This window comes from Rana temporaria, chromosome 13 (genome assembly GCF_905171775.1).
Source record: "Rana temporaria chromosome 13, aRanTem1.1, whole genome shotgun sequence".
Classification (NCBI taxonomy): domain Eukaryota; kingdom Metazoa; phylum Chordata; class Amphibia; order Anura; family Ranidae; genus Rana; species Rana temporaria.
In genome coordinates, this window is record NC_053501.1 from 46,494,495 (window position 1) to 46,506,018 (window position 11,524).

At 43.6% G+C, this 11,524-nt stretch overlaps 1 protein-coding gene across 2 annotated transcripts; it reads left to right on the plus strand.

Moving 5' to 3' along the window:
* Window positions 1–4,621: 4,621 nt before the first annotated feature.
* SRSF5 (serine and arginine rich splicing factor 5) lies at window positions 4,622–11,126 on the plus strand. Of its 2 annotated transcripts, none has more exons than XM_040333226.1 (8): window positions 4,622–4,726; window positions 6,763–6,912; window positions 7,153–7,223; window positions 7,308–7,427; window positions 7,521–7,587; window positions 8,602–8,675; window positions 8,839–8,949; window positions 10,416–11,126. In XM_040333226.1, exons 2-8 carry the CDS (start codon window positions 6,787–6,789, stop codon window positions 10,714–10,716), a joined length of 870 nt encoding a protein of 289 aa, XP_040189160.1. In that variant the 5' UTR covers window positions 4,622–4,726; window positions 6,763–6,786; the 3' UTR covers window positions 10,717–11,126. The 2 variants fall into 2 exon arrangements, with proteins under 2 accessions (XP_040189160.1, XP_040189161.1); XM_040333227.1 differs by having other exon boundaries at window positions 10,419–11,126.
* Window positions 11,127–11,524: the final 398 nt, after the last annotated feature.

The following is an 11,524-nucleotide window of genomic DNA, read 5'->3' on the forward strand; positions in this document are numbered from 1 at the left end:
CGGGTCCGGCTTCCGTCTGCGGCTTCGGGTGTCCTCTTCGTCAGGTCCGGCGTCCGTCTGCGGCTTTGGGTGTCCTCTTCGTCGGGTCCGGCGTCCTTAGGCTGCGGTGTCCTCCCCGCTGCCGCTCGATCCCCTCGCCGAGTTTGAACACTGCGCTGGCATATACCGAGTGCAGTACACTCGTGTATAGTCTGGCAGGCTCGGCTACTCTTGCGCTCACGTCCTGGACGTCCAGGACGTGAGCGGGAGAGGGGCCGAGCCTGCCCGACTATACACGAGTGTACTGCGCTCAGTATATGCCGGCGCAGTGTTCAAACTCGGTGCGGGAAAGCGGGTATCGGCGTATATCGCGCACCCACGATTTTGCCCTGATTTTCAGGGCAAAAAAGTGCGCGGTATACGCCGATAAATACGGTACATATTCCAGATGCAGTTTGCATTTTTCATTACACATTTTTGGTCCATTGAAGTCTATGGAACCAAAAAAACAGAAAAAAGTCCCTGGTCCTTTCCATAAAATGCATAGATGTGAACGTGACCCATAGAAAAACATGTTAAATGGACTGTCGTGTATTTCTTCAAAACTGAAAATGCACTAAAAAATGGATTTAGGCCAGGTTCACACCTAAGCGAATTGAGTGCGGTTTCAACCGCATCTAATTCGCAGGACATTTCAAAATACATTGTTTTCAATGAGGCTGGTTCACATATGTGCGATGCATCCGCACTGCGTATTGCCTCCAAACCGCGTGCGGTTTTTATGTCTTGCGGTGCGGTTCAGGTGCGAATTCAGTCCCATTATCTTCTATGGGTACGCAGCTGAATTCGCAGATCTGTTCATTTCTCTTCAGTATTTGTCTCATTCAGTTCAATACACTTCCCCCCTCCCCCTCCCCTCTCCCAGGTCTCCAAATTCGCACCTGATCTGCAACTAAAATGCAGTTGATCTGCAGAACACCTTATAGAGAAATTCGCAAAGACAACAGAGCTCCAAAACGCAACGCACTAGTGTGATTCTGGCCTTAGGACTGTTGTGGGTGGACTTTAAAGGTGCCAAAGGGAATTCAACATAATTTGAAAAAATATTAATTTATTATTACATATTATAAAAAATAACAACATTCCACATTAAAAACATACAGATTTGACTCTCTATGGAAGTCGCACAATTTGAAACAATACCCTAATGATACATATAGGAAAATATAAGTCTACGTTTCGCTTGTCGTTTCCTCAGGACTTATTGTCACATATCAAAGAAGATGGAATCTGTATAAAAAGAACAAATAATAATCAAATGCATGCAAGGACAGTGGGTATACATATGTGTTTAGCGGTAAAAGGTCATGTATGATGGAAAATGCGTATATATAGGAAACCACCTACTGAAATTGGCTGATAACACGCACTAAAAATGCATAGGTGTAAACCAGGCCTAAGGCTGGATTCACACCTATGCATTTTTATCTGGACTGTAGTGCAAATCTGCAAAATGCAAAAAGCACTAAAACTGCATAGGTGTGAATCCGGCCTGTGTGTACTGCAGCCAGTCTGACAGAGACCGGACGTTTAGCTGGCTTCTGTCAAAGGGGAATGACTGAAAAAGGTCTGCCGATCGGAATCTGATCACCGCTCTCACTGTCTGGTGTGTTCTGGCGGGAAGGCCATCCTCTTGTCAGAACACAATAGCTCATCAGGGGAGGTCGCTGTACTAACATCAGATAGTTAGTACATTGGCTCCTCCAGAGCTGTCGGTTTTGTTTTTATTCCCGCTGGGTTGAATGAAAAAAAAAAAAAATATGAATAGTGTGTACTAGGCCTTAGAGGCAGGTGGGTGCAAACAGATACAAGTCAGTTTACATCGGCCTGTCCATAGGGCTACATAGCGCTTGGTGAAAATGACAGGCAGACCTGATCAGAATACTTGTGTGAAAGGGCCCTGAGGCTGGAAGGCCCATACCGGACCACTATGTCCTCACTGTAGCTCAGTAATGTTGCCCTGTATACAGAGGGCAGTGCTATAAAGCTGTTTGCTAGGAAGCTGGCGAATGTACCTGTAATGGAGCAGAATAGATGCCCATTACATCATAACAATCAGTGACGATGTATGGTCCAGCATCCTACCTCCAGCTTTTAGATGATCCCTGACTTGATTGTAGCCGTATTAGTGCAATTGTGACAGAGAAAATTGGGTACTTTCCGTGATACTTTTTTTTTATTTGCACTAACATACAATTTTTCAGGACAAGCTTTCGGGGTATGTCCCCTTCTTCAAGGTCCAAGCAGACGATCCCTGAAAACCCTCCTCTTCAGTGAAGCCTATCCTACCCAGGCCTAACAACTGTGTGTCTATTTTCTCCATCAGCCCATCCCCCACAGTTAATATCTTTTGTTTCACTTGACCCTCCCTTCTAGATTGTAAGCTCTAACGAGCAGGGCCCTCTGATTCCTCCTGTATTGAACTGTATTGTAACTGTACTGTCTGCCCTCATGTTGTAAAGCGCTGCGCAAACTGTTGGCGCTATATAAATTCTGTATAATAATAATAATAAAATCCTACCCACCAATGATGCACAATTGGTGGCAAGGACGATGATAGGCCAGCAATGATGCACAGCATCTGAAAAAAAATTCGAACCTGGCAGAATGAGCGACCCGCGTCACTTCCATTTTCTTTAAAGGGGAGTTCCAGCCAATTTGTATGTTTATTAAAAGTCAGCAGCTACAAAAAGTGTAGCTACTGGCTTTTAATAAACAGACACTTACCTGCTCCAGCGCTCCAGCGACGCGCCGGCCGGGGCTCCGCTCCTCTCCCCCCCTCCCCGGCCGGCGTCTTCATTCTCAGTGTGGGCACCCGGCCGTGACAGCTTTCGGCTTCACGGCTGGGCACCCACTGCGCATGCGCGAGCGGCGCGGCCCGGCGCTGCGCCGTGTAATTGGCCAGGAGATCGCCTAGGACCTGTGACGTGTTCTAGGCGATCGCCTACAGCAGCCCCTTCCTGTAGGCGATTAAGCTTAGTCGCCTACAGGAAGGAGGAAGTGGGACAGGAAGTCCCACTCTTCCTGAAGCCCCCACTCCCGCCTCAAAAAAATTACATGCCAAATGTGGCATGTAAGGGGGTGAGGAGTGGGTTAAGCCGAAGTTTAAATTTGGGTGGAACTCCTCTTTAAACCATCATGAATTCCAGATTTGGGCAAGGACGATGATGGTAAACTTCAAGCCAAAGTGTGTGCTCTCCTAGCAACCAAAGGGGAGGGTGCAGAAAAAATGTAATATCGAAAGGGCAAGATTTTGTGTGGTTGCACCCTGGGGAAAGGAAGGGGTGCAGAAAAACAATCACCTCAAGTGCCCATTAAACAAGGCATGCTCATGCTGTACATTACGACAAGACCTTCCAAGATCCTCAGGTTTTTTTTGTTTTTCTGAATTTTGCCAAGCTCAATAACGTTAGTGGTGAGAGCCTCAGGCCCCGTACACACGACCGGTTTTCTCGGCAGAAACCAGCAAGAAACTCGATGGGAGACGTATTCTGCCGAGAAAACTGGTTGTGTGTACACTTTCCGCCGAGAAACCCGTCGGGAAACTCATCGAGCCAAATAGAGAGCATGTTCTCTATTTCCTCGTTGGGCAATAGGAAAATTTGGCTCGACGAGTTTTCTGACAGCCGAACAAGGAACTCGACGAGCAAAACGATGTGTTTTGCCCGTCGAGTTTCTCGGTCGTGTGTACAGGGCCTCAGAGCTGCCAGGAAACAGCTTTACTTTAGAGAAACGTGACTCAAGGTGCAAACCCAACTGCTATACGTCAGTGTGTTGGCAAAAAAAACGGCATAGCCGAATCAGTTTTGTGTGCTTATGGTAACACACCTTACATAGTCATGTAGTCCCCCTACACGGGTGCTGCAGTGCACCGCAATGAATGTTAACGCACTACCATGTACTTTTTTTTCGTGGGTTCTCATCCTATTCCAAATAAATAAGCTGCCCCAATGCAACGCACAAGAATGCAAAGTATGAATGAGCCCTTGCGCTAATGTACGATGCGACCATCTATGACGAGGCTGCATTGATGATCCAGACCCCTCAGCTCTCACAATGGTATCCATGTGTGTAAACACTATTCCCTCATCCTTCTCCGAAGAAAGACTGAGCACTATGCACACAAATGGTATTATTTTTGGCAGTTACAGTCTGTTCCTTTTTATTTCTATATGAACAGCATGGAAATCACCTCAGCCATTTTAGTTTCTTCAGCATGAACGCTGTACACTCCCCTGTAACATGTATCTACACTGTGTTTATCCTGTATTCTTATTTTATTTATTATATGGCCCTCTCGCTACAATATAGACAAAGAAGAGTTGAGTACAGTGCACTATATGGTTCTTTCGTTACAAATACGCAATATAAAAATGTGCGCCCTCCATTTTGTTGAAACTCCAAACTACAGCAGTTCTGACTCATCGCCTTTGTGCTCGACCCCCCCAGCCAATCAGCTAGAGCCGCCCCCAGTCCCCGCCCCGCCAGCCACCATTTTGTGGATTGAGCAGCGAGAGAAGGAGGAGCTCCGTCCGTTCTTTTCTCCATCGTCCTTGTAAAACCGAACACGTCCCTGGCCAGTCACATGACTCGGGCACACCCCCTTCTGCTAAGATACGCCTCTCCGGGTACATTTTGTTCCTCTGCAGAGTCGAAGCTGCGTCATTCGGAGATTGAATAGCTTGAGGTAAGTTCGTGTGGCGGATGGAAACGTTTTATTGGATTCCCTTTTTTTTTTTTTTACATTATTGTTAGTTACTGTACATAGCTTTTCTTGTTAGTGACGGAGTAAGGGTTACTCAGGTCTGTGTGGGGATTTTAGAAGATTTTATGTGTTGATGTGAGTTGTGCTTTACTTTTATAGAATACAGTTCCCTATTAAGGTTATAACACCGGGGGATGTATATCTGTATTGGCGGGCGGATGTGAGGCGCTGTGGAATGCGGTGAGGGAGTCTCCTCCTCGTGCTCGGAGTCGGCGCCATTTTGGACCATGCTGAGGAGGCGGGTGGGGGAGGGGAATGGCGGTGTCCTTTTCTATGTGATCTCCTCCTGGGTTCTTTCTCCGATCTCCTCCTGTGCATACACATGGAGAGGAGGGTACATCGTTATTGAGGAAAATAAACAACTTCTCTCTAAATGCAGGGTAGTGTGGGGGCAATCGAATATAGATCACCGTGTATAGCGGCCATGTAATCTATGGATGCAGTCCAATGTACATGTAAATCATCCAGTGTGTACACGAGGATGTATGGGGAACATTCTTATGTATACATCATCTGCAATCTATGGGCTGTGCTAGTATGGCTGCATGGAGGAAATGCAATCATTGTTTTTACAAAAGGAGGGGAACATGGCGGACTGCAATCCTAATGTTGGCCTAAGGTTTGATTCACACCTGAGGTGTTTTATTTATTTTATTTTTTTTGCAGCTTTTTATGATTCTATAACACTTCATATGAAAACTTTGTATTGCAAGTGTTTTTTTTCCCGGGTGTTTTTGTTTAGCTAATAGAAAGCTAAACCAAAAATGGTTAATCTGCCCATAAGAAGCTCATGTATGTTTTTGAGCTGCAGGCCTTTCAGGCAACAGAAATGCTCATGTGATCAGGAGCCATTGACATCAATGGGATTTGGCTTGTTGAGCCTTTTAGAGCTTCAAGCAGAAAATTGCTCATTTGTGAACAAGGGGCCTGAGACGTGAGGATATGTGTTTGTATAGTTGGAGACAGATTTGTTAGATTAGTGGGGGAGGTGTTACAGCTGTATGCATCTAGCTTATGTCTCTATGTAGCTCTGTTTTGGACTGGGGGCAACCACTAGATGCATATGGCTCTACTATGCCCTCTGCTATAAGATTTTACATAAGTTTCAATCTGGTATGGAAATAGATGCGTAATATGGGGGGGGGGGGGGGGTAGCGCTGTATGGAGGTATAGCCAAGAATATGGGGGGGGGGGGGGTAGAGCTGTATGGAGGTATAGCCAAGATGTCATGTAATATATTTGGGGGGGGGGTAGAGCTGTATGGAGGTATAGCCAAGAATATGGGGGGTAGAGCTGTATGGAGGTATAGCCAAGATGTCATGTAATATATTTGGGGGGTGGGGGGATAAAGGTGTAGTCATAATGTGATGTATTATGGCTGTATGGAGACAAAGCTCCTATCTACACATGTGGTGGATGCACTCCTCTCCCTTTTTGTTTAGTACCCAATATAAGAGAGCCAACACCCATGTAGATCTGCTTAAACTGCAGATCAAGCTTTGGCTTCTGCCATAAAAAATATTTTTTTTAGTTTCCTTGGACCACTCCAGAAATGTAAGGTTACCATAATCTAAAGGCTGGACTTCTGGTTTTAGTTTGCATCCAGTCTCATTGTTCTTTATGAACATTACAGCACCATAGATTTCAATGGGGGCAGTCTGACCCTCTCTGGCTGCAGGACATGGCCTATGCTGGACATTGAATGTAAGCAAATCCTGGAGGATGTGGTCATGAGATTACACTTCATCTGAATTACAAATCCCTTGTGTGGGGGAGGGTGTGACTGCAGAGGAAAGAAATTGCAGGGATGTGCTCACCACCTAGTGGTAGAGTTGCAGTATGACATTTGAGTTCAGTTTTTTTATTTATTTTTTGGACCAAAGAGCAGAGTAACCTTTTGATTTCGTTTTTATCGACTGTAACCAAATTTTTTTTTTTTTTTTTTTTTTTTTTTGCAGACTTTGTTTCAGAATATTACAAATATGAGTGGTTGCAGAGTCTTCATTGGTCGGCTGAACCCAGCTGCCAGAGAAAAAGATGTGGAAAGGTTTTTCAAGGGTTATGGAAGAATCAGAGACATTGATCTGAAGAGAGGCTTTGGATTTGTGGTAAGTGCCTTGTCCTGTTTTCTAATACTATGCACTGGCTGTTAGAAATAGTCTTGATGGTGAGCTGCGGTTCTGTTAAAGTTTTAATGGGAAGCTTGTAAAACTATTGGGTGCCGGTAATAAAAATACGAGACCTTTTAACAAAGACAGTGTGGAAATATTTATGCTGAGCTTATTGGGCTGTTTACCTGAGAAATTGAAGTATATTATTGGTACTAATCATTCATGTTCTTTTGTTAGGAGTTTGAAGATCCACGAGATGCAGATGATGCGGTTTATGAACTTGATGGAAAAGAACTGTGCAATGAAAGGTATGTTAATGTTTTTGGTAAACTGTACACAAGACATGATGATGATGATTTGACTTTAACCTTGCCTTGCCATTCTGTCTTCAGGGTTACAATTGAGCATGCCCGCCTGCGTTCCAGAGGAGGTGGACGAGGAGGAGGAGGGGGTATTGGTCGTGGAAGATATTCTGATAGATTTAGTAGTCGTCGCCCACGTAATGAAAGAAGGTATGTAACAAGCTACCTCCAAGTTCATTGCTTATAATTAATTGCTAGTCGTGTGTGTGTGTTTTGACTAAACAACTTTTTTTTGCCCTGTAGTGCTCCACCAATAAGGACTGAAAATCGTCTTATAGTAGAAAATTTGTCGTCAAGAGTCAGCTGGCAGGTTTGTTTACTTGTTCTAAAGGGGATTATGGGTATATGTGCTTTTCACAATTACTCATTAATGTCTAATGTGTTTATTTTTTTTTATATATAATTGGGGTTTATGATATTGGGATGGGAGTTAAATTTTTTACCATAATTTTAACCAAATATTAAACCCTTTATTTGCCAGCCTATCTGTGTCTCGTTGGCCTTGTGACGAGGAGCGCCTGTTGGTTATTGCTCTGTCTTGGTCACTTTTGGTTGGGCCGGGTTGAAATTGAGCTCCTACTGCCTGTTGGCCTCCTAGATCCGTTGCCGGTCTAGACATACCGGAGCACTTCCTTGCAAATACCAGGTTGCAGCGACCCCCTGAGAGTAAACGAGATCTGGTCCTTAAGTTGAGATGCTCTTCATGTAAAGATTCCGAATGAGAGATCGTGATCGCAGAGTTGAAAGATACGCAATTAGGTGGTCGTTGGAATTCTGGTCGCAGTAAAGTCCTTGGTAACGCCACAGGAGTACAAATGATGGCCATCGTCCATAGTCTTCTAATAGGGAGGGGTCGTTCGCTATAAAGGCTTCCATCAAATGGTTAGCCCACAAGTGGGTGTGAAGAGCCAGTCGAGTCGGGCTTGTCTCATGACGGTTCCTCCAGTCGCTTAATGCAGTTTGCTGGTTGACTAGCCTAGGGATGTAATATTAAAAGGTAAAGTAACCTATATTTTTATTGACATCAAGGGCACCAAATAAATGGCTTTTATTACACATGCTTGTATTACTACTAATTTTAGTATCTCTATATTAGCAGTACTTACACTATTTTTCCACGTTGACCTTAAGTCCTACTTTTATCTTATTTCAGAAGACTTCTCACTTATTTTGTGCCCTACTGTAGTTTTTGCTGTTCTTAATCTTGAAGGATGGTGAAATTACAATGTCAAGTTCCAATCTAACATTTTGCATTTCTTTTCAGTCTTTAAGTTTGTTGCAATGCCTTCTGTATCTATTCTAATGAATTCTGATCTTGCATTAGGACTTGAAAGACTTCATGAGACAAGCTGGAGAAGTAACTTTTGCTGATGCGCACAGACCAAAGCTCAATGAAGGGTAAGTTAAATGTGTGTGTGTGTGTGCCCCCCCCCCCAGCAAAATTGGTAATGTAAAGCCGCGTCTGTTGGGGAGATCACTAATTTCATGTGTAGTAATCCAACATATGAGGGTGAAGAATATTATTTTTTTTATTTACGCTTCTGTGCTTTTTCCTTTGCAGGGTTGTGGAGTTTGCATCTTACAGTGATCTCAAAAATGCCATTGAGAAACTATCTGGCAAGGAAATAAATGGAAGAAAGATCAGACTGATTGAAGGAAATAAGAGGCACAGGTTTGTGGAATATTTATGTACCTTTGTGACCAGTTGCCCAATATTTAAACCAACTGCTTTTTCAAGCCCCACTTTAGTTACTAATGATATTATGCAAATGTTTGCATTCTTTCCTTGTGTCAATTCTGCTACTTACAGGGCATCCCTTTTTGCTTCTGGTGCTCTTTCTGAAATGGTGGAAAAAAATTTTAAGCCTTTTTTTTTTTTGTCGTTTTTTTTTTTTTATTTATTTAACCCCAAACTTACCTTGTCATTGCAGTCAATTACTAGATAGGAATTGGTCCAAGGAGGGGACTGGTGATATAGATAGAAAATCAAGAGTCTGCTCACATTTGTAGTATCTTTGACAGTCTGAAGCTTCCCTCCAACCATTTTGCTAGATAGAGCAATCTCCCTCTATACTGTGGGTCTTCAAACTACGGCTCTCCAGTTGTTCAGGAACTACAATTCCCATCATGTCTGTGAATGTCAGAAATTTACAATGCCTCATGGGATGTGTAGTTCCGCAACAGCTGGAGGGCAGTAGTTTGAGGATCCCTGCTCTATACTTTCCAAATTGCGGCAGAAATCTCCCCCCCACCAAGTCTGGTTGTAGCCATTTTAAGGCCGCATTCACACCGTAGCGTATTAACTTATTTGCGCGTTTGCATTCAGCGTTGTCCGACGTTTTTGAACTTCGTCATTTTTTTATTTTAGCCAATGGGAACAATGCTCATCTTTCATCATTTGTTATGTTTGTAGATTTTTTTTTTTTTTTTTTTTAAATCTTCTTCCTGGGTGAATATTCTTTCACAGAACAGATTAAAGCGACTAAACGCCCATAGAAACGCTCGTTCAAGCGCTAGACACTTGAATCGAGCGTTTCCATGGGAATACAAATGTTTAAAGCCCAAATCGGCCCGATTCACGCGACAAAGGGTCAAGAGCTTGTTTGAGCTTCAGGCGTTTTGGAGTGGAGATGTGAACCATAGAGAATAATGCATTTTTTCCCCCTCTAGCGTTTTGTAGCTTCAGGCTACAAACCGCTCAGGTGTGAATGCAACCTAACTGGGCAGCTAAAGCTGCAATCGGTTCACTTCCTGGATATGCACACATGGATCTCTGCAGTTTCAGGCCCCTCTAGCTTTTCTGTGACTCATTACTCCTCCCTCGCAAACTCTCGCATTTAGGTGAACAGGAAGTCGCTAGCCAAGGCAAATGACCAGGCAAGAGGAAGTGGGCTGTTTAATGGCAGAAATGTTTACTATACAAAGTTGCAATGGCAGAAGATTAAGACTGAAGGTCCACTTTAAGCTTGCAGTATGGCTTGCCTAATGTCGGTCTTCTGGTTTTGTAGTGTTCTAGCTGCTGTGCAATGGTGTTTAAAATCTCTTGGATGCATTTATAAATTTGCTTTACTTGAGATGTTTTGTAAGTAATGCAAACCTCAGATGTTCCTAACCCTGAATTTTTTTATTTTTTTTTAGCAGCAGGTCAAGAAGCCGATCACGTAGCAGAAGCTCATCTAGGTCTCGCAGCCGATCCCGCTCCAGGAGCAGGAAGTCCTACAGCCGCTCTCGTAGCCGCAGTCGTACCCCTCACAGCAATCGCAGTAACCGCAGCAAATCAAGATCTGTCAGTAGGTCTCCCGTTCAAGACAAATCTCTAAAGCCTATTGCTGCATCTCGGAGTCCATCCAAATCCCCTCCTGCCGAACGGCAAAGGTCTCGGTCGAGGTCCAGGTCTAGGTCCAGATCCCGATCCAGATCTGTTGATAGCAGAAACTGAACTTTTTATACGCCTCCACCCCCCCACCCTTTATTTTTTTTTATTTTACCCCCCCCCCCACTTTAAAAAGTATACTTGCTACTCCTTGGTAAGTAAGATTATTGAGATTGAGCAGGAACATAGAAGACAAAAACCTAGTGTGGACCACCGAGACAGATTCTCAAGCTGTCTTTTAATACCTTCCACCTGCTTGTTGACTGTATAGTTTTGTGTAAAGTACTTTAATTTTGTTCCATTTTTGGATGTGATTGATGATCTGACTGTGTATTTGAGCTTGACATGGGACATAACACGTGTGTGCTCATGGCTGTAAATAAAGCTGTTGTGTGTTTGCCCTTCAAATCCCTTGGCTTCCATATGTTTCATTTTTGTGAAATATATACTATTCTAATAAACTTTATTATAAAACCGAAGTTGTTTAATGTGAATAGGTTGGTATTGTACATGGCAACATCTGGAAGCAGATTTTTTTGCAGGGTTATTACAGAATACTATGCCAGCAATTGCTGCTTTATTACATGACTTCAGCACAAAATGCAGTAACATGAATCGTAAAAGAAAAATGTGTAGTTTTTCCTCAGTGGAGAGATTGGATAAACAGGTTTCTACTGCAGTGTTTGCCTTTGGGGAGATCAATTCCTGTATACTGCTATCGGCAAGAGTGCCAAATCTTGGGTTGTAGGGTGAGGCTTTCTGTTGTGCCATTAAACAGGAAGTCAAGGTAAATGTCCCTACTGGGACAAATTATGTTATGTAACCCTTGCAAGCAATACAATTAACCACATGCTGACTGCCATAGCCGAAAAAC